The 23,177-nt window shown below is 48.5% G+C and overlaps 1 protein-coding gene across 6 annotated transcripts in view; it reads right to left on the reverse strand.

Moving 5' to 3' along the window:
- Positions 1-23,177, reverse strand: part of LOC128118345 (palmitoyltransferase ZDHHC14) — a 453,489-nt gene that overhangs the window by 195,996 nt on the left and 234,316 nt on the right. For all 6 annotated transcript variants that reach the window (XM_052750896.1, XM_052750895.1, XM_052750893.1 and 3 more), the window contains 3 exons: positions 13,750-13,852; positions 12,100-12,209; positions 5,256-5,358 (listed from right to left, as the gene is read on the reverse strand). In XM_052750896.1, the coding sequence (XP_052606856.1) occupies positions 5,256-5,358; positions 12,100-12,209; positions 13,750-13,852 (316 nt within the window). The remainder of the gene's footprint in view (positions 1-5,255; positions 5,359-12,099; positions 12,210-13,749; positions 13,853-23,177) is intronic.

Genomic DNA, 23,177 nt, shown 5'->3' on the forward strand with positions numbered 1-23,177 from the left:
GATTTTAAACCTCAGCTTTGTTCTCTGTAAAATGGTACCTTAGTTACTTTTCTATTGCTATGATAAGACACCATGGCCAAAGCAACTTGAAAAAAGAAGGGTTCATTTTGGCTATGGTTCCAAAGGGTTCATAATGGCAGGACAGGGGCAGCAGGTGGGCATGGTGGCTGGAGCAGGAGACAGGAAGGGTTGCTCACTGGGAATGGTGTGAGGCTTTCTGAAACCCACCTCCAAGCGAAGCACTCCAGCAAGGCCATACCTCCTAGACCTCCCCAAACAGTTCCACCAACTGGGGACCAAGTGTTCAAATGTCTGACCCTATGGGGAACATTCTCACCCAGATTACCGCAAATGGGGATACCTTCTAAGCTGTAATGAGAAGGGAACAAGACGGTCCTTGCAAATAACAACACTTTAAAAGTTATTAACAGAGAGAAACCTCAGTCTGGTATCATTTGATGCAGTGTGGGTCTGTACCAAATAAACTTGGCTTTGCTTCCAAACGGCTTGAAGTTCACTTTACGACTCTGACTAACTCAATATTTATGGATTTGCATGTTTGTTTCACATTGAAGATTAGGATACAAGATTTTTCAGAGTTGATTGTGAGAACTAACTATATACAATAAATATATAAAAAGGAAAGCGATGGATCTCTTGGCAAACACCTGGGCCAGCTGCTCCTGTTTCCAAGGAGCAGAGGGGAGATGGCTGCTTTCTCAGGCTGCATTAGACACCAGATAGCTTGGGAGCTGTTATGGTATGCTGGTCACACCCTGCTGGTCCTGGTTATGTTGGGATGGCAGTGTGTGTGTGTGTGTGTGTGTGTGTGTGTGTGTGTGTGTGTGTGTGTGTGTGATGGTTGTAGTTGGGATGTCTATTGTCTGTTATAGGTAGTCCAGGAAGTCAAACGAAAGGAATGTTCTAATAGCCCCAAAGAAGTAATGTGCTGCCACCCTTAAAATACCATCGCTAATTTTACCATATGTTGACAGCTCCAGGGAACTGCTGGGTATGTGTATTTGGCCCCGACACTACTGAAAGGGAGAGAGAGAGAGCAGAGCAAACAGTAAAAGATCTGTGACCCTTGGTGGAGTTGCTTGGCTGGAGGTGCCAGTCTCTCAGCTGGGAGAGTTACATGTATCTTTAAAAATAAAATAATAAAATAAACACCAAAATCAGGGCTGGGAAAACAGCTCCGTGGGTAAAGCGCTTCTCATCCAAGTGTGAGGACCTATGTACGCTTGGATCCTCAGGACCCACATAAAGCTGGACACGGTGGTGCAGATCCACGTGCAGGAACAAGATGGGCGGCAGAGGCAGGAGAGTCACCAGGAGACCACAGGCTACTGGCCTGGCACACACAACAGTGAACAGTAAGAGACACTGTCTCAGGCAAGGCGGAAGTCAGGGACTGAGATCTGAAGTTGTCTTCTGACTTCTACATGTGTGCTGTGACATGAGTGCACGTGTACTCATGTACGTGAACACACATCGACAATCATACATTCTCACATACACACAGATTAAAACAAAGATTATCCTCCAAAAATAAATCCCTTCTTGCCCCTCTGAGAATTATTTTGTGTGCTTTTAAAATGAGTTAAAGTTTATTACTTATTTTTGGTGTGGGTGTGGGTGTGGGTATGGGTGTGGGTGTGGGTGTGGGTGTGGGTGTGGGTGTGGGTGTGTGCATACTACAGCACGTGTGTGGAGGTCAGAGGAAAACTTGGCAGACTTGGTTTTCTCCTTGTAGCTTATGTGTGTTCCGGGGGTCCAACACAGATCGTCAGGCTTGTCTCCTTGGATGGAAAGCAGCGTTACCCACTGAACCATCTGGCCAGCCCTCCACTGTGTGCTTCTTTAATTGCCCTGAAGTCTCTATCTCTTTCCTTCCACATTTACAAATGATTGTAATTTTCTGTTTGTTTTAACGTTTCAGCGCTCCTTTATCTCCTCTTCCATCTCCTTTTGGAATAGAACAGTACAGATATAAAGCAGATATGAGTCAACAGTAATGGGTGAGAGGCACACATCTCCACAGAGACACCCATGACTGACACTGCCCAAGAAACAGAAACTTGGAACAGACTCCTAACCACAGAGCCAAGGAACTGTCTGTGAAGGAAAGCCCAAGGCTAGCGGCCTCACTGGTGGGTTCTCCAGCATCGTCGAAGAAAAGACAACATCCATTTTCACAACTTATTCAGCAGAAGACCAGAGGACACATTTCTGAAGGAAGTCATTCTAGAAGGCCAGAATCACTCTGATACCAACACTGAAAGAGTTTTACAGGGAAAGGAAACTACAGACCACATCTCTCACGCCTCAGCAGAGTACCGGCAAAGCGCATCAAGAATCCTAAAAAGATAATTGCATATCATGACCAAGTGGGATTTACCCCAGAAACACAAGACAAATGAGAAGAGAAATACACAGTGGGACTCTCAGGGGTGTGTGGCATGTAGACCAGATGGCAGCATGCCTCCATCCTCCAGAAAGAATAGACGTCCTCACTTTGGGGAGTTGTGGGGCATGATGGGCTGGAGGAGGAAGAGCCGAGAGTCATAGTTCATCCTTTGATAGGTGGGGTTATCCTACGTGTTGGGACTGTGATGCTCAAAGATCGGACTCATAGCAAAAGAGGAACACTGAGGACCAGAGAGGTAGGATGAGCTGCAAAGGGGTGCTAACAGGTAGGAACCCAGCTCTCACGCTCATCGGTCAGATCCTCTCTTGTCCAGATGCTCAAAAGACTATAATTGCTCCGGATCTTGCTACCCATGAACTTCAGGGAGGGAATAATACGAGCAAATGCTTACATTGTACTGGCCCTGTGTCAGGCAGGATTTAGATGTTCTCCATTAACCCACTTATCGTCACAGAAGCCCTCCCAGATGACAACACTAATGTTCTCACTTTATGGATGAAAACGTGGGGTCGGGGAAAGGCTATGGAACTTGCCAAGCTCACTTATCTGGTCTGGCCGTTTGGTCTCTGAGGTCAGTTCCCCCTCCCTTAGTCCCCTCTGTATCTAAAGGCTGGCTTCAGTTCCACCACATAATGGTCAGCACCCTGGACGCCCAGAGCTTGCCGCTGGCTGACTCTACAGCACCCCCATGTGGAAGAGATGCCTCTGTACAGCTCTTATGACAGACAGAAGGGCATAGGATTGACACCACACAGTTCCCTGCTATTACGGTTTGACTGTGAAATGCCCCTCATAGGCTCAAGGGGTGTGGCCAGTGGTGGGCGGTTCTGGAACCTTTAGGAGAAAGCAGGTCACTTGGGTGTTTGTTCAAAGAGGGCATCTTCTTCCTACCTGCTCTCACTCTCCCCTCCCCTGCTCTGCTTTCTGTTCTCCCAGGAGAGAAGAACACACTCTGCACGCATTCCTGCCACCATATTCTACGGCACACACCCCACCACCATCACATTCTGCCCAAACAATCGTCAACTGAACCATCTGAATCGTGAGCCCAGATAAATCTCTCTTCCCTTAAGTTGTTCTCTCAGGTAGTTTGGCCGATGCAATATAAAAGCCACCTATCCATGTCCCTTTACAGAGTCCAGAGTGGCTTACAGCACCTTCAGGATGATCTTTGTTTACTTTCTAAATCCAAGGACCACACAGAGCCATCTGGGGTCATCGGTGCTAGGGATGCTAGTCATGAAACTGATGCACGGCCACTGGTGTCCCTAAGGACACTGCCACTTATGAAGGTTTCCAATGCTGTCTTCATAGACTTGCTTCCATGTTGTGCTGACTGCAAAGACCTTGAATGGGGGGTGCTCAGCACTATAAGCCTCCTATCCCTGGAGTCTAGCACTCAGCACACAGCAAGAACCTTGGAGGAGGTGCTGGATGAATGAATGGGTGGGAGTACGCATGTACATCAGCGTGTGTGCCAGTCAGAAAAGCAATCAATACACCCTGGTGAACATTCTGGTATATTCACCTTTACAGCTAAAAAAATTGATAATTTTTTCACTGTTGGTTTAGGATTAAATGAGGTTGTTAAGTGCCTTGGACATCTGTTGCCTAATAAATTCAGTATCGTTCCTTGTATAAGCATATATCCTACTCTCCCTGTTCTTGCTTCCCTCTGAGAAATATGGTACAAGGCCTTCAGGGTTCCTTGCATGGGCATGTGTGGATGCTCATGGAGAAGAGTGGCAAAGACTGTGTTATGTCCATACTGCTTTCAAAGGAGACTATTAGTTAGTGATGCTACTCAACACAACCAAGATACCACAGCTACCGAACCATGAGTCCGAGCATCCTTCTGCAGGGGGCTGGAGCCACCGGTGACCAGGGAATGGGATGACTTCCCTACCTCTAGGTCTTGGAGATAGGCTGCCACTGACCTTCACCTTGCACCTCTCTACGCTCAGCAGCAAGATTTCCCCAAGTCTACCCCCAAGCCAGTTCCTGTGTGACACAGAAACTCCACGTAGGAGACTCAGCTGTACAAACAGCCAACAGCAGGGTGGGTGGGACTTGAACTTCAGCTCCGCAGAAGCTGGGAGCTTCTTTAGGCACAGGGAGAGGCCACTGGCTTCCAAATACCCCAGGAAGCTCAGGCTGTGAGGGTCAGGGTCAACATGCTATGGTGCAGATGTTCACGGTAAGACATTTCCTGCTCCTCCTCAACCTCCTGCTTTACAAGCCGTGTGTGCATGCTGCATGCATGCTATGGAGAGGTGTGCAGGCAGTTTGATTTACACTGTAAATAATGGAGCCCTGGGTCCGAGGATTGCACAGAGCAGCTGCAGGCTGGTCTAAGATTCAGGGTGGAAGTATGGAGAGGTAGTGGGCTGCCCACTGCCCACTTAAAGAAGCAGGGTGCATTATTAGAGTAGCATCACACACTGGGTAATGGACAGCACAGGACACGGAGACTATCATGCAGGTCCAGCCCTGGTGGGAAGGTAGATCCTGTCCTTTAACAGCTCTTGCTTTTGTGGCAGGGACTTCCTTCATTGCTCCATATACTCATGGGGCAAAGATATAGTATGTGTGTGTGTCTCTTCAGTAACAAGCTAATCAGACTAAATGTCATGGTTCCCCCCAAATACTGTGCAGGTTGGTCATTCACCTCCCCCATGCTAGCATGTCAGTCATATGGATGTCCCAGACGTCCCTCCTACTAAGGCATTTTTTTTTTCCAGGCGTGTGTTATTAGGTTAGAGGGCGTGTCAGTAGAAGAGAAAGCTTCACAGGAAATAGTGGCCCTGACGTGGGCAGCTCCTACCATGTCACTCTGCGATTGCGTGGCCCCGTACATAGTGATCCCGTTGGATGGTGCTGCTGGCTGAGGCGTGTCAGGCTGGATGTATCCTCTTCTGTCGATTAGGCTGCGGAAGAACACACACACAGGATGGAGAGGGTGAGGAAAGGCTCAAAGATGATAGCAACGTGATTTAAATGTCTAGGCCTGGGGTCCCTCTAGAATGAATAATTTCGATGGCCAATGTGATGAGATCTAGAATCGCCTGAGAGATGAGCCTATGGGCATGTCTGTGGGAGATTATCTTGATTAAGGTTAACTGAGGTGGGAATATCCCACTGTGGGGGGCACCATCCCCCAGGCTAGGATCCTGGACTGTATACAAAGGAGAAAGCCAGCTGAGCACAAGCATTCATTGTTCTGTTTCCTGTGGATACAGTGCGACTAGCTGTATCAAGCTGCTCTGGTCTTGGCTTCCCTGTTGGGAATTACCCTTGACCTGTGAACCAAAAGAGTCCTTCCTCCATTATGTTGCATTTGTTAGCGTGTGTTATCATAGAAATAGGAAAAGAGATTAGAACAGGCTCTTTCCGTGAGGGACCCATCTTGGCATCTTGGAATATCCCATATGCAGCCTCAACATGAAGCCAGTTACCAAATTCTGTCACTTTTTCCTCTAGGGTACTGAGATCTGAACCTGTGTATGCTAGTCATGGGCTCTAACACTGAGCTGTATCTTTCCCTGCCACTTCTACTTTTAAAGAGGCCTGTGGCTGTGGTTGCTCCCCTTGTCAGTCTAAAGGCTTGTCACCTGCTACAGACCCTGGCCGCCGCCTCTCAGCTCCCAGTGTCACCATTGTTCCTCTCCAGCGTCAAGGTCATGCCATCTTATCACACCAAGTCAGAAATGTATTTGGGGTGCCTGCACTGTGCTGGTGCATTGTGGGAGACCGGAGCAGACCACACCTGCATGTACTCTGCTTTGCTCTCTCAGTATTTTTTTTCAAACCATCCCCACCAAAGCCACATTCTCCCCACTGACATTGAAGAGGAACACTATGGGCTGACTTGTGCCAATCCCCGCACCTGTGAGTGTGACCCTATTTGTAACCTCTGGTTATTTTGCAAGGGTAACCATGAGAAGATGATTTTCTAATTGAGGAGGGTCTCAGCCCACTGTGACTGGTGTCCTTAAGAAGAGAAGACAGATAACAGTACCATGTGGAGAAAGAGACATAGGAAGGAAGGAGGCCACAAAACACAGACACACAGACTAGAATGTAGAAGCTCCAGACCAAGGACGGCTGGCCACCACCAGAGGCTGGGCGGAGCAAGGATAAACACTTCCTACTTAGAGGGAGCAAGGCTCAACTGCTGATGCCTTCGTTTCAGACTTCGGATCTCAAACTGTGAGAACTGTATGTTGTTTCAAGTCCCTCATCTCATGACACTTTGTTATAGCATCCTAGGAAGTACTATAGAGGTAGTACCAGGGGACTTAGCTTCAGAGAATCCCTGGAGGGATCCCTAAGGCCTGAAGAGGGCACATGACAACAGGTTAGGTCTGTAGTAATCGGTATACCTGACCACTTGGAGACAGCTCTGCCTGTATCAGAGAAGCTGTAATGGGAGGTTCTTGGATGAACCCTGGATGACTACAAGCTGTAAGATGAGATAAATCCTTCTCTTCTCTGAGTTGATTTTGACCATGGTGTTTTGTCACAGCAATAGAAACCCCACCTAAGATAGGTTCCCTCATGCCCTCTGTGGTAGTTTGAATGTGATTGCCCCCATAAGCTCATAGGGAGTGGCACTATTAGGAGGTGTGGCCTTGTTAGAGGAAGTGTGTCACAGTAGAGGTGGGCTTTGAGGTCTCATATACGCTCAAGCTACACCCAGTATCTCAGTTCACTTCCTATTGCCTGCGGATCAAGATGTAGGATTCTCAGCTCCAGCACCATGTCCGCTTGCACACTGCCATGTGGCACCATGATGATAACGGACTAAACCTCTGAAAATGTAAGCCACACAATTAAATGCTTTCCTTTATAAGAGCTGCTGTGGTCATGGTGTCTCTTCACAGAAACAGAAACCCTAAGTTACCCTACCCATTTCCTCAGTGTCTCACTCTTCCCTAGCCTCCTCCTGCACATGATCAGGTTTGGTTTCTCTTGACTAGCTAGACCACCCTCTTCATCACAGACTACCTCCTTCTTGGGAAGAGAAGGTAACTGAAGCCATGTCTGAGGTGGATGGCACTGCTGAGCAGACTGGCCTGATGGGAAGGTCCTGTTACATGAGGACACAGAGCTGAGGGAAGAGAAGGCAAGAAAGGCCAGGAGGGAAGAACAGAGATGAACATCATCACCTTCATTGGCCTGGGGCCAACCCAGGGATGCCTATTAACACACAGAGAGGAGCCCAGTCCTTTCCTTGTCAAGTTGAGTCAATGGGGTGGGGTGGAAGGGGGTAGAGATCACTCTAGCCAGCATCCTGGGTCCCCACAAGGAAAACCAAACCCAGCTCAGCATGCCAATCTCAGAAACTGCAGCTAACCTCTAACCAGGGACTTTCTACTCAAATGACCCAAATAGAGCTGAAGTCCCTGTCACCACTGATCTAGAGTATCCTTTAGCGTCTCTCTGCTCATCCTACACATGCCCCCTCTTTCCCCTTCTAAGGACCCTCAGACTGTTTCTAGACTGGAGCTGTTTAAATCAGGACTCACTACCTGCTCATGTAAACACTTCAATAGGCAGATCTCAGTTTACCTTTTTAGCAAGCAATTCAAGCAGTTCTGGGGGGAAGGCCATTCTTGAGAAGTGCTCCTTCCGAAGGACTTGGATCTTAAAAACTATGACCCAAGTTTGGCTAAAACACTCTTAGTCAGGGTCACTATTGCTGTGATGAAACCATCACCAAAGCAACTTGGGGAGGGAAGGGTTTGATCGGCTTACAGTTCTACATCACTGTTCACCATCAAAGGAAGTCAGGACAGGAACTTAAACAAGGCAGGAACCTGGAGACAGAAGCTGTGGCAGAGGCCATGGAGGGTGCTGCTTGCTGGCTTGCTCCACCTGGCTTGCCCAGCTTGCTTTCTTTTTGAACCCAGGACCACCTGCCCAGGGATGGCCCCACCACGGTGGGCTAGGCCCTCCCCCATCAATCACTAATTAAGAAAATGCTGTGCAAGCTTGTCTACAGCCAGACCTTATGGAGGTATTTTCTCAGTTGGGGCTCCCTTCTCTCTGATGGCTCTAGCTTGTGTCAAGTTGACATAAAATTAGCCAGTACAACTGAATTCTTGTCAACTTGACACATGAATGCATCACTTTTCAATTAGAACTTTTCCTTTCTCATTTATCCCCAAGATGGCACGTTAATATTAATATCACAATATAAAACACAACTTTAAAAGTCCCACATTCCTTACAAATTCAAACACATTAAAACTTCAGTCTCTGAAATATCTAATCTCCTTAAAAATCCAAAATCTCTTTTAAAATTTCCAAGTCTTTCAGTGGTGGGCTCCTGTAAAAATCAAAATTAAATTAAATACCTCTCGCTTCAAGAGGGAAGAACCAGGGCACAGTCACAGTCTGAACAAAGCAAAACCAAACTCCAACAGTAAAAATAACTCAGTGTCCGATGTCTGGGATTCACTCGTGATTTTCTGGACTCCTCCAAGGGGCTCGGGTCGCTTCTCGGGCTCCGTCCTCTGCAGCACACACAGCTTGTCTTCTAGGCTCCGGCTCGCTCCACTCCACTGCTGCTGCTGTTCATGGTGGTCATGGTACTGGCATCTTCAAAACATTGGGGTCTCCCCTGGAACTGGGCTGCACTTTCACCAACAGCCTCTTCTGGGCTCTCTTCATGATGCCAAGACTCGACTTCTCGGCATGACGCCTTTACTCCTTGGCCTTCAACTGCTACTGAGGGTGCACCTTCACCAATGGCCTCTCCTGACCTCTCACAGTGCCGAGCCTCAGCTGCTCTCCATAATCCCTTCGTGCCTTCAAAACCAGTACCACCTGGGTGACTCTGAGTTTACCAAGTTCAGCTGCCAGTGCACCATACAACCTTGGCCGTCTCTGGAACACGAAACACTTCCCAGAAGATTTCACATCGACGATGCTGGTCTCCTCTTAACCATCACTAATTTCTCAGCTCCAATTGACCAGCATTGATTGTCCCGGCAAAGCCAAGGTTTCATTTCAATACTTCTGGAATCTTGTTAATCACAGCCCATTCTTCAGCCCCAGCTAACCAGAACCACAGGAGCTTAATTCAAAATGACAAGTGGCCTTGATTGAGTCTTTAAACTTTCCCTGAAACTTCACAAACCAGGCCTCCATCTTCTGCACAGCTCTCAACATTCTTATCTTCCAAGCTCCTACAGAATAGCTCATCAAACATTGAACACTCAGCGGCTTTTCTTGCATGAAATTCCAAAGCCCTTTCACGATCCTTCCCCAAACATGGCCAGGTCTACCACAGACCTCGTACCAACTTGTCCTAGTTAGGGTTACATTTGCTGTGATAAAACACCATGTCCAAAAACACTTGGGGAGGGAAGGGTTTGATGAATTCACATTTCCACATCACTGTTCATCACTGTAGAAAGTCAGGACAGGAACAGGGCAGGAACCTGGAGGCAGAAGCTGATGCAGAGGCCATGGAGGGGAGCTGCTTACTGGCTTGATCCCCATGGCTTGCTCAGTCTGCTTTCTTATAGAAACCGAGATCATTTGATCAGGGATGGCACCACCAACAATGGGCTGGACCCTTCCCCATCAACCACTAATTAAGAAAATGTCCTGCAGGTTTGCCTACAGCCAGACCTCATGGAGGAATCTGAGGCTCCGTCTTCTCTAATGACTCTAGCTTTTGTCAAGCTGACACAAAACCAGCCAGTACAAACACCAAGTCAATCCAGTTGTGAGGGAGGTATTTTGGTCATGACAAGTTTTGATCTGTAAATATACAAGCAGGGCCACATGCAAATCTGGGACCAGGAATAGGAAGGACTGTGGACAGAATGGGGGGGGGGGTTTCAGTTCCTTTCCTGGACTCCAGTGTGTATTCTGGTTAAGGGAATAATGGTCTGGGTCTTTACCCTTATGCTCCTCCAGGTCCTCTCCATGGCCTACCCTAGGACTCAACACCACGCTCACAGAAAGACAATCTAAGACGGTGAGGGATTCATAGCTCTCAAGGTATTTCCTGACCTAAGGACCCCTGAGAGGGCAGCCCAGGGGGATCTGGAACTCTTCATGAGGGGCCTGACCCTCATCTCCAGGCAATCCTTTTCTCTGGGCTTTGCCTACTCCTGTCGGTCTGTTCCCTAAGCAGACTCCCTAAAGAGTAGGTGGTGGCACACTCCTTTAATCCCAGCACCAGGGAGGCAGAGACACTCGGATCTCTGAGTTGGAGGCCAGCCTGGTCTACAGAGCAAGTTCTAGGGCAGCCAAGACTGTTGCACAGAGAAACCCTGTCTCGAAAAACAAACAAAACAAAACAACAAAGCAAACAGAGTAGATGGGGTTCCCCCGAGGCTCCTAGTTCAGGAGGAGAGAGATACACTGCACTCCTAGCATTCTGGGCCAAAGTTGGTATAGGACCCGTTTTTAGTTATCTCGTGAGCCCTCCATGACGTGAACACAGCAGCCTTGCTCTGTGCTTGAATGGCCTTGGCCACGTGTCAGGGCTGTTCCGCCACTCCAGTTACTCTTCTTCTCTGATGAGGGTTTGCCAGGGCTGACAGCAGCATGGAGTGTGCATCCCACAAGCACACATCAGTGAGAGCTGCACACACAAGGGGAACCGCCTTGGAGGCTATCCGGCCACCTTGGTGGTTTCTCTTTGTTTTTCACATTTGGGACCAGATGGAGAAAGTACAAATCAATTAGAAACCCACTCAGACACACCTGCCACGGATACCTGCTCTGTTGGTATTTGTAGAGGAGAGATCAGTTTCTGAAGAAATAGTCTACTCTGGTGTCACTCGCAAATAATCAAACGTCGGCTGTATTTTGAACTTGTGTAATTCTGACCTGGGAACGCACACATGGGTTCCTGTGTCAGATGGCCTGATTACCCAGCATTTGCTGGCTATGCGATTTTTGGACATGTTATTTAGATTCTGTGCCTCCGTTTACTTACCCCTAAAACAGAAGACAATAGTATCCACTTCATAGGCGTAGAACGAGCATTTCAAAAGTTGATACATACAAAGCAAGTAGGAGGTAAACGTGCACACACGTGCGTGCACATTCGCGCACACACACACACACACACACACACACACACACACACACACACACACACACACGGGGTGGGGGAGAAGGTTCCAGCTGCTGCCACCAGCAATGGCCACCTGCAGTGTTACCCCTACGACACCACCTACTCCATTTCCCCTAGATCTCCCTTGGGACTATGTGAGCATCATGTCTGCGCCTCAGCCTTTAGCTTTTATCCCTTTATGGTTTCTAGTTGCTTCCTACACACAGCTCTGACTCCCTAATTATGCTGATCACAGGTCCCAGGCCACCCCAGAAGTTCAGCGTCAGTCAGTAATGAGTGAGGTCACATGCTTCTGTCTGCCTCGTCTGAAACAGAGGAAATTTCTTCCCAATTGGACACAAATTCAGTTCAAGACCAAAAAGAAGTAAAGTATGACCAAAGGAAGCCAGGCTTCTGTGTCACTGAGTGAGTCTAAGGGACACACAGAAGACAGTGGAACTGGGGGTCTTCTGTGGGTGTGGTCGGCTCCAGGGGCGGGGGAGGGGGGCCCGTGGGCAGGCATCCATCTCTGAACTGCATTACCACAGACAAAGACATCAGCTTTCCTGAGACCTGTGACTCTTACCTGGGGGAGATGGGCCCACACAGGGCAACACAGCAATTTGTGAAGATATTTCCGTAGCTGTAGGGATTGTAATTTTCTTTACCTCTTTTATTGGACCAAGATCCTTTGATCTGAAAGAAAAGGAGCATCAATAACACAGTGTCTAGAGTACCAATGCCAGAGTTTATGGCAAACTGGACCCAGAGACGCCTTTGAAAGATGCAAACAAGGGCCGGGATGTAGCTCAGTGGGAGAACCCCTGCCTAGCACATGCCAGACGCTGGCTCCCTTGGCTAGCACTACAAACAGTCTTTACTGGGAGAAACTGAGGCATTTTCTCCCTGTGGAAAACAAGCATTTATACAAAATTTAGAAATATCCTCAAACAGTAGCTTAGATTGGGAGAGAGTGACGGTCTCTGGGACAAAAAAATCCTCATTTAAGATGATACGGTACCATTAAAAGTTCCTCTAATGAAAACCAGTGGAGACTCTGTTTTTCATATTTATACCTTGCACCTGTCTTATTTATTGTTTATTGCATGTTATGCTGCATAGGTGTGTGGTGCATGCACATGCGTAGGTAGGGGTATGGGCCTGCTGCATACGGAAGCTGGAACAAGATGCTTGCTATGTTCCCCTGCTGCTCTCCAGAGATGTTGTTGCCTTAGACAGAGTCTCTTACTGAACCTGAAACTTGTGGCTTCAGTTAGGCGGGCTGGCCTGTGAGCTCACAGGTTCCGCTTGTCTCTGCCCCCCCCATCTCCCCAATTAATGCTGGGGTTCCAGGCATATGTGGCTGGCCATGTGGGGACTGGGGAATCAAATTCAGGTCCTCATGATGGCAGAGCAAATGCCCTTATCCATTGAGCCATATCCCTGGCCGTCCCAACCCTAAGCTGTAATTAAGTGAATGCTAACTGAAACAACATTAATACGGGTTCCTTAATGGCCAGTTTAGACCAAGAATGCAGCCTCTTGGTAAAACTGTCTGTTTTGCAGATTCCAATATTTATAGTTACCAAATCGAATGTGCTGTTTTAGCGGTTTCTCATCTATTTTATCGTTTCGTTTCCTCGGCTTTTGTTTAAGGAAACGGGATCTGTTCTGAAACATTTAACATGCATGGACAGGCAAAAATCTCAGTATGGAGAGCAAGTGAGAACTAGACTTGCTGAGAAGGAACTTCCAGCATCATGTTTCCCGCCCCACCCCCAGCCCTCCCTTCTCCCTGCATTATGAATCAGCAGAGGCTCCTGGACTCAAAGTACAACTTCGGGTCAGGGCAATTTCCTCCAGAAGCCAGAGACGTTAAGGATGAAAATTAGCCCCCGAGATGTCAGCCTGCCATGGTCTGTCTTTGCTTGGGGAAGTGTGACAAGCTGCCTCCAAAATTATGGAAGAGGATTGGAAGAGGCTTCTCAAGGTCAGACCTGGGTATACCCGCTCATCTTCGGGATGGGACTGACATCATGGTACAATGTAAGTGGGTGCAGAGATGCCCCACACATACATGTAGGACCCTCATAGGGCTTTCCCTTCATCCTCTGTCCCCAGGTTCTCACAGCTGGAGTGGGATGTAGAGGAAAAGGTGGTCCCTGACCTCTCCCCTTCCTCTTCCTCCTCCGAGGTTAACCAGGCAGATACCCATGTGTTGCGGCCAGGAACTTACATCTTCATTTGTTGTCTGGTTGGAGCTGATCAAGTACGTGTGGAAACCTGAGAGGCCAACGATGGACCAGACGGAGAAGAAGCACACCACGGCCTCGAGCACGGTGGGGGAGTCAAGGAGAAGAGAAGGAGAACAGAGGATGGGCACGGCTACCAGAGAGGCGGGATGACAGGAGGTGAAGGGCTGAAACCCCACAGCTGGGTTCCAGGCTCAGTTCTACCTTTTCCCTATCTCCAACCAGAAGCCTCCGTCCTTCAGGCCAGTGGCCACACTCATACTCTCTGCCACCCCTCCCCCAATGCAGAGGGACATCCACAGCTCTGTAATGGCTGCTGGACTCCGTGGCCATCACTTACTTCTTCAGAGTGGACAGTTTCCCCTTTGACCTTTACCTTCCCAGACTCGTAACGCAACCAAGGATGGATGGAAGCTAGCTGCAGCTCAGACCTTCGATGAAAGGACTAACTATTAAGTGTCCCTCTGGTTTTAGCTTCTGAAGGCTGAGGACTGTCTCACCAGCAAGCGTCTCCCTCCCACAGGATGGCTTCTGAGACTCAGAACTGCCTGCTTCTGTGGCCTATCAGGTCTCAGTTCATGAAGCAGGTGAGACGCGCTCATGCCTGTGAACTGGAGGGTGACTCTAGGTGTGGAATTGGGCTGGGGCGCTCCTTCTTAGAGACCCCTGCCCAGCTCCGCAGCTGAGAGAGGACAGTGAGAGGAAGCCAGGCATTCAACGTGATGTGTCGCCACCAAAGGAGGAACAGCCTGGCCTTCTTCACCAGATGGCATTGATCAACCAAGAATGCAGTCATTTGAAAGGATGAGAGAATTTTCCCATCCCACAAATGTTTATAAGAGTCTATTTACAAGATACAGATGTTTCTCAGGAAAAACTAATTCATCCTGGGGCAGATCTGGGGTTTAAATATACATCTCGCATTCTCCTAGCAATGAATTACAGACTGGGGAAACTAAAGAAACCTTGTGCTTTCCTTATGCAACCAAAGCTGGAGGAACATAGATCAGGCTGTACTGTGTCACCACTCATGTTTCCAGGATGAAAGTAATTCACCTTCGATGACAGAACTGAATCCATTACCCAGTACCTCTGTATGATGATGACGGATGCTGTTGATTGGGACACAGAATCTCACATCAAACGGGAAAAAGTGAACAGATCTGTGGGCTCACAGTCACTATTATAGGTAGTCACAACATCTGCTTTTGGAGAAGCAGGTGGTTGGGAGGGTCTAGAGGACAAGAGAAATACAAGGAAGAAACCCCTAGCCAGGGCCGCAGAAACCTCCAGGAAATGCTTCCTCCAGGAAATGGCTACGGTGGAGCTTTATGTGTGCATGGAACAGTGGCTCATGTATCCCAGTGACCAGGGCTCCCATATGTCATTTCTTTTCCTTCCTATCAGGGCTGGGAAGTGGCTCAGGAAGACTTCATGTCCCGCACTGGCTACAAAGCAGAGGTGGAGTTCCGGGGGGGGGGGGGGGGGCAAGATTAAGTGACCAGAGAGGAGGCTAAGTCGAGGAGATAACTAGGCAGTGGCACTCGTTAGAACTTTATGCAGCTAAGGGAGAAGATCAGACATTGAGATGAAGTGACATGGTAGCTGGGCAAAGGATGTGGTCCAGGGGAGAAAAGAAAATAAAGATGGGAGTCGAACATCAATCTCAGGGACACCTGTGCATCACCAGACGTTTACAGCCCAGATGGAATGATGGGGAAGTCAACAGAGAAGGAAGGCTCAAACACGAACCATAAAAACTGCAAAGTAAAAGTAGAGTAGGGTTGGAGCCGGTGAACGGGTTCCAGACTTCCGGCTACTCCATTTGCAGTGTGACCTGCAATTACTAACTGCTTCCATTAGGAGGCAGTGTGATGGGTGGGTGAGGAACTGTAGAGGTTTACAGAAGCAAAAATGGTGTGTGTGTGTGTGTGTGTGTGTGTGTGTGTGTGTGTGTGTGTGTGTACCTATGTGTCCTTAGAAGTCAGAGTCCAACCTTGGGAGCCATTTTGTGCCACTCACCTTTAAAATTTCTTTTGAGTCAGGGTTTCTCACAGGCCTGAAGCTTGCCAAGCAGGCTAGGCTGGCCGGCCATTGAGTCATAGGAATCTGCCTGTCTCTACCTCCACAGAACCAGGATTATAAGTACACACTACTGTGCCAGCTTTTATGCATGGGTTCTGGGATTGAACTCAGTTTCTCATGCTTGCAAGGCAAGCACTTTGCCAATGGAGCCAGCTCCCCAGCCTAGAAAAGTGGAACTTTTATATGAATATGTTCTATGCTTCAGAGGCATTTCTTCACCGTTAATAGAGTACAGCGCTACTGTGAGCTTTTAGCTGTCACAAAATGACATGATGCCAAGGGACAAAGAGAGGTACTTTTGCTGTCCCACCCAGCTGATAATGCTGCCTGTGACTATGTATCCTGAGGAACAGGCCAGCTCTTCTGTAACAACGGCTGCCATCACTGGAGACATGTCGGCACAGGAACTGACTCACTGAATCCTGAGAGTAGCTCATTGATAAATACCACTTCCATTCAACAAATGAGGGGTCCAAGGAAGCAATGAAAGAATCCCCTATAGACACAGAGCCCAGCTGGGGCTTGTAGCTCAGGTGGCAGAGTGCTTGCCCAGCATGCACAGTGCCCTGCATTCAGTCTTTGGCATTGCGGAAAACCAAGCATGGTGGTACCTGTCTATGATATTGCAGTACATCCTGAGGTTGATGCAGGAGGAGAAGTTCAAGGTAATCCTTGGCTACAGCGTGACTTGGAGGCCAGCCTTGGCTACATGAGACCCTAACAAGACTGACAGCTGCTGTCAGTGAATGCTAGAGGCCTGCCTGGCCAGCATAAGAATCTTCAGCTGGTTCTTTCCTAATTCTTGCTGGAGCTCAGTGGTCCTCGGCTGACCTCATCCCAGTTCAGAGAGATAGGGGCCCTTTTTATAAGAGACTGGGCATCTCTGTGGAAACCAAAGGAAACCTTCTCCTTATGCCTACTCTCGGATTCAGGTACAGATATTCCAACAACGCATTTCACTGGCCCAGCAGCTTGATGATGGAAATATATGTTCCGTAATGAGATCAGGACATGTTATTCTCTTAAAAGTTGCAAAATCCTTTTTCCATTTTTTAAAAAATAGAAATGATAGGGTGGAAAGATGGCTCAGCAGTTAAGAGCACTGAATGCTTTTCCAGAGGGTCTGGGTTCCATTCCCAGCACCCACATGGCAGCTCACACCTGTCTGTGACTCCAGTTCCAGGGGACCGGACACCCATGGCAAAAACACCAATGCACATAAAACTTAAAAAAAAATAAAATAAAGATTAAAAAATAGAAATGAGAGAAACAAATTCCATTTGGGGTCAATTTAATAAGAAGTTGGATGTTTGTAGACCGAAGCAGGGATGGCTTTGGATGACAATCATTTCCACTGCCTGGCTCCGCGTCCATCTAATCCAGCCTCCAATAAGACAGGCAGCTCCTTTTTGGCCAGAGGCTAGCTGTGAATTCCCTTAAACTCATAAGAGTTTGCACTAAGTGTGAATGTTCAAAGTGCTGGCCTACGGACACCCTCCGGAGCCCTCCCTGTGAACCCAGAGAGTAGGCTGGGCAAGTACCAGCTCCATGTTCCAGGAAACAGGCTCTGCTTGCAAGGGGGAGGTGAGCAAGGGGAGAAGTGATGCGGAGACTTGGGCGAGAGCCAGGCAAAACGGCTAAGGATGCTTCAGGCTGGGGATAATCACAAACAGTGGGAGACCTTCGAACTATGTCTTCAGCATCTTGGGGTTCCTGATCTTTTCCCATAAAGAGGCACAGAAAAGTTATTTTTCTTATAATCTCAGTAATTAAGAAAAAACAAAACTTCCCTGAAGTGCCTCCACACCATGGAGACACAGAAGCCCTGAGTCAAGCTGCTCTGGCTTTTTCTAATCCCTTTATTTCAGGCAGGAAGCTGAGGCCCAGAGACCAAACCACTTTTAAGGACTCATATAGTCACAGCAGAAGCAAACCTAGAACTGACTTCTAGGAGACACATACCTCTTCCCAGGACCCCAAGCCAAGGCAGTAGCACATGGCAGCCACAGCTTTGCAGGCTTGGTGCTCATCATGGTGAGACTGAGACAGACACTTGACTGTTCTTTCTTGGCCAAGTGTGGGATGTGTTTTGGTGGGTTTCCTTATTAACTAGGACTTCTGAAAGGCCAGGACCACATTTAGAGGGCTCTGCATGGGCGCTCTCTTTTCTGCCACTTTCAAGGTCCTGGGTCACCTCTCGGTGGGGCTTCAGGTGTGAACCCCACAGTCCTCATTAGAGAGACTGTGCAAGGGTATCTGCTGTTTAAGACATAAGAAACCACGTAGGTGGCCTATGGCTGTGTCTGCCTGGCAGCCACTACTGAAGCAGGTGTACCTCACAGGAACGGCTCCTTCTTCGTCCAGCAGAGGGACGACTCTACCTAGAGGCAGAAAAACACAGCTGTGCCGTCACCTGGCCACACACCCACTGGCAATTTGCATGACTGACTGACCCTGTAAAAAGAGGAAGGGACTGAGATCACTTTCACAGTTTGACCTGACCACAACCCTGCCCTCAAACCTCCTTCGCCTGTGTGGGGAGTTTCAGATTCATGGCGGAAGTGACCAGGATCCCAACCAAACTTCCAACTGGCGCTTTGAAGAAACAGAATCTGACAAACGGGCTCTAACGGTCATTTAGGTGACAAGGTGTACAAGAACAGCGGGAATCTCTGGAAAAGAGCAGCCACGGGCTGAGGGTGTGGGAGACGTTTCTAGTCATCAGAAGGGACTGCAATGGGACGGGACGCGTCCAGACATGGCTCACAGCACAAGCATGGGCAATATTCAAAGTCAGTAGTAGGGGACAGATGCTTGATTCTGAGGCGGGTGTCCATGGATGCACAGCATTCCCAAGATGCTTTTGGGGATCCTTTAGGTAAAGCCCATGTTCCTGTCAATTTCCCCACTGGACACCACTTCCAATCTCCTCCCTCCTTCTCTGTGTGCAGCCTGCCATGGTCGCCCAGCAAAAGGTACCGTCCTTAACCTCAACTTCCCAAGTGCTGGGATTATAGGTATGTGCCACTGCACTGGGCACTACGACCTCACCTTTGGAACGGTAAATAAAGGAAGAATTGTAAATATTCACCCAAAGAACACACTGGCTATACATACTTTAGAGTGCAGTAAGTATTTAAAAATGAATGAGGTAGATTTATCTCCAGGTAATATTTTGAAACAAAATCAAGTTGTAGAACAATGCAAAGAGTAGGTTTCTTGTAAGATACAAGCAACCCCTTAGCCACATACAAGTATGTATTCCAACTTCATGAAGACCTTCTGGAAGGACAGACAAATTGACAAGGAGTCACACACCACGGAGGGTCAGGGAAACCCTTCCTTTCTTCCCATTATATTTCTTTTGGAATTATTTTAGAACTTCAACCTTAATCAATTCACTACCCACATTGTGATCTTATGCGACATAATTGGGGTCTTAAGCTTCAGGCCTCCCTTCCTCCCCTTGGCTGGGTCGGGGGTGGGGAGGCATTGGCCTCTTTTTCTGAGTGGAGCAGGGCTAGTGTGGGGAGATTGTGGCTCTTGCTTAGGTGCCACTAAGGATGTCAATGGATTTCCCCGGCACAGGGGCAGCTATACGCAGCATTGAGGGTGTCTGTCTCTGTTTTCTCATAGTCTTTTGGACATCAATATCTATCAGCATGGACGGGCTAGCCAAAGCCGATGCTACCTTCGTTATTTTCCCTCTGTGCCACATGGCGTCCTTCCTGCCAACCTTCTAGTAAATTCTATTAAAATAGACCAGTGCCCATTAGTCTGTGGGTGCCTCTCAGGCGGTTAAGTGTCGCAATGAATGCAAATTGGAGATAAAGAGGCTTTCTAGGGGGAAAGCCTTCACAAATGCCGAATCAATTACCATTTGATTTACCAACCACAGGAAATCCTTTTCATTTTGGGAGCACTGAACAATAAGTCGTGATTAAAAATGACTGGAATCCCTTAAATGGGACATGAATGCCATGCTACACTGACGTGATTGTGAAGGGCAGGGTCCCCTCTCTGGGGGCTTCCTCAAGGATGCCCAGGGCTCGCTGGCCTCCCCTGCACATGCTCCCGAGGTTTTCCGCCTTTGAGAACATGATGAGTCTGGGAGGCAGGGTTGTCACAGGGCTCCCTAGCATCCCTGACCGGTGGAATTTTCTGTGAGGGGCAGTTTCCACACATTTCCCTCCTTCTGTTAGACATGGAGGCAACTAGAGAGGATCCTGAAGTTACAGTGGGGTGACAAAGACGTGTGTGTGTGTGTGTGTGTGGTGTGGTGTGTGGTGTGGTGTGTGGTATGTGTGTATATGTGTGTTTGTGTGTATGTGTGTGTGTGGTATGTGTATGTGTGTGTGGTGTGTGTGTGTGTGGTGTGTGTGTATGTGTGTATGTGGTGTATGTGTATGTGTGTGTGTGTGTATGTGTGGTGTGGTGTGTATGTGTGTGTGTGTGTGTGTGTGTATGTGCGTGTGTGTGGTGTGTGGTGTGTGTATGTGTATGTGCGTGTGTGTGGTGTGTGGTGTGTGTGTGGTGTGTGTATATGTGTGTTTGTGTGTGTGTGTGTATGGTGTGTGTCTGTGTATGTGTGGTGTGTGTGTGTGTGGTGTAGTGTGTATGTGTGTGTGTGTGGTGTGTGTGTGCATGTATGTGTGGTGAGGGTGTGTGTGAGAGAGAGATCGATAGCTCTTTGAGGTTCTCTTTGTAAACATCTCAGAACTCACCGATTCTCTCCAGTCTACCCAATGTCCTCATCTCCCTGGTCCCCTGTGACCCTTTGTCTCCATGGCACCCCCCCACCGTCTTCTGTTGTGCTGTGAAATGTCCCCTACAGCGTGGTTTCCAGTTGGTGGCACTGTTTGGGGAGGTTTGAGGATTTGGGGACCCTGAGGTTTAAATGGCAGGCATAGGCCACTGGGGACAGGCTTGAGGGCCAGGGCCAGGCTCTGCTTCTGGTCCTGATTTTGTTTCCAATCTGCCAAGATGAGAGGAACCTCGAGCACAAACTCCCGCCTCAATGACCACCACCATGAGGAACCACTTTGTCAGAGAGATGGGAAAAGTAACACATGTCCTCAGAATGGTCACTGTCTTCCCTTCTTGTCCTCACCCGTTCTTAGGTCATGGATCCCACTACGATGCTTCTTCCCGCCACGCCGTCCCTTGCCCCACATAAGCACAGTCTTTGACTTTAAGCACCCAGACCTGCAGACGTTCACAGAGGAAGAAAAAAGCAGCTATGTGGTGTGTGTTAGCTTGCCACTCTAGCCCAGGCCCTTCTGAATTGAATGAGCTTCAAAGGCCTGGGTCACTTGTCCTCAACCTTGTGACCCACAGGTTTGGCTCACGGTAAGAGATCAGCGAAGGAACTCTATGGGACGAGCTGCCATGTGGCTCTCCTCTGTTTGAACCCCAGTAGCCGGGTGAGCTAAAGGCCTGGTCCTGTGTGTTCTCCTTTGGTCTCTTTCTCGGGGCGGTCTCATAAACCTGTGGTCGGGGCAGCTACCTAACGGGCCACTGCCCAGAGGCCCCTTCCTCACAGCTTCTGATTCCTTGATGTAAAGATCAAAGGGGGGCAGTGACGTGCGGGGCAGGCAGGGGGAGGCAGTGACATGCGGGGCAGGCAGGGAGAGGCAGGAAGGGAAGAGAAGGGCAAGGAAGGACTATCCAAAGGCGGAGGCTGGACCCCCCAGCTGTGACGCTGACTGGGAAGTAGCCTACTGAGTCCCTTCTGCTCAAGGCTGTCTGTGACCTTCTCTCTCTCTCCTTGTCATCTGGAGTGTGTGTATGTGTGTGTGTGTGTGTGGGGGGGACGACGACACACTGGTTCTACACACCATCCAGGCTGGTAGAAGCTGGGTATTCTTTTCTCCTCAAGTCCCGGCTGTCATTGGCCAGCATTGCCATCGTTTATGCTGACATGTCCAGTAAGGGAGTGTGGTTGACCATTAGGCACCTTTGCTTCCCATCTCTCTCACTTCCTCAGCGACATTGTTTTTAGTTGGATTTTTTTTTTTTTCAGAATAAATCTGCTATGAGAAACCTTTGTCTGGACCCTTATTTCTCGTCAAAATATTTTTATGCCATGGTCAGGAGATCAGGAGTGAGGCCACGGGAAGTCGGAAAACACAAGCTATCTCCTCGCTCTAGAACACTCGCCAGTAGCCACTGGGCTGATCCCAGCAGTCAGGCAATCCAGCTCACACCCTCCTCCGGAAGCTTTATGGAGCCCTGTTCTGAAGCCTGCAGATCTAGAAAGGGTGAGCTATGGGCACCACTGCCGACTGTCAAAGCTCTGTGAGCATGCAGCATTACAGGTCAGGTCAGACTCACCCACTGAGTACTGGTGACCAACCTTGGGGCCAAGTTTCATAAGATAGCAGTTCTCAACTGGTGGGTCATGATCCCTTTAGGGGTTGCATTTCAGATACCCTACATATCAGATGTTTACATTACAATTCATAACAGTAGCAAAATGGCAGTTATGAAGTAGCAAGGAAATAATTGTATGGTTGGGGTCACCACACATGAGGAACTGTATTAAAGGGTCACAGCATCAGGAAGGTTGAGAATCACTGTCATAAGACATGATTGATGCTGTGAAAGACACAGGCAGGCTTCACTTAAGATCCACCGAAGCACTGGGCGGTGGTGGTGCATGCCTTTAATTCCAGCACTCGGAAGGCAGAGGCAGGAAGATCTCTGTGAGTTTGAGGCCAGCCTGGTCTACAGAGCAAGTTCCAGGACAGGCTCCAAAGCTACACAGAGAAACCCTGTCTTGAAAAAACCAAACCAAAACCAAAACCAAACCAAACCAAACAAAACCTAAAACAACAACAACAAAAGATCCGCTAAGGCCATATGCTCTGGCAGGTTACAGAGACAATGGCTGTAGGGGAGCTGGTCACCCTGGTGCTGTTGGGGAGTGGAATAAAGGATGCCATTCCTCCTTGAATCTGTGCTTAGTATCTCAGGCGAGTGCTTGATTCCATGAACCATCCTTTCTTCTTGCTAATCGGTAGCTAACTTCAGTTTTCTGGATCACTAAACAGGAGATAGGACATGTGGAATTTATTCCTCAACCCCCTCCCCTCTTTGCTCATTATCTGTATGTCTCCAGTCTCCTTCCACCATACAGACCTCATTAACCAGTTATCATACGACTACTGAAGATGCCTTGGTAACCAGCCACACACACACACACACACACACACACACACACACACACACACACACACACTTGTTTATAGATCTATCTATATACCTCCATCACTGCATTCGTCCACATCTCAGGGCTCAGCAGTATGGGTGCCTTGACTTTAAAAAG

Source organism: Peromyscus californicus, unplaced genomic scaffold (assembly GCF_007827085.1).
Source record: "Peromyscus californicus insignis strain IS unplaced genomic scaffold, ASM782708v3 Scaffold_22__1_contigs__length_63687245, whole genome shotgun sequence".
NCBI classification, from domain to species: domain Eukaryota; kingdom Metazoa; phylum Chordata; class Mammalia; order Rodentia; family Cricetidae; genus Peromyscus; species Peromyscus californicus.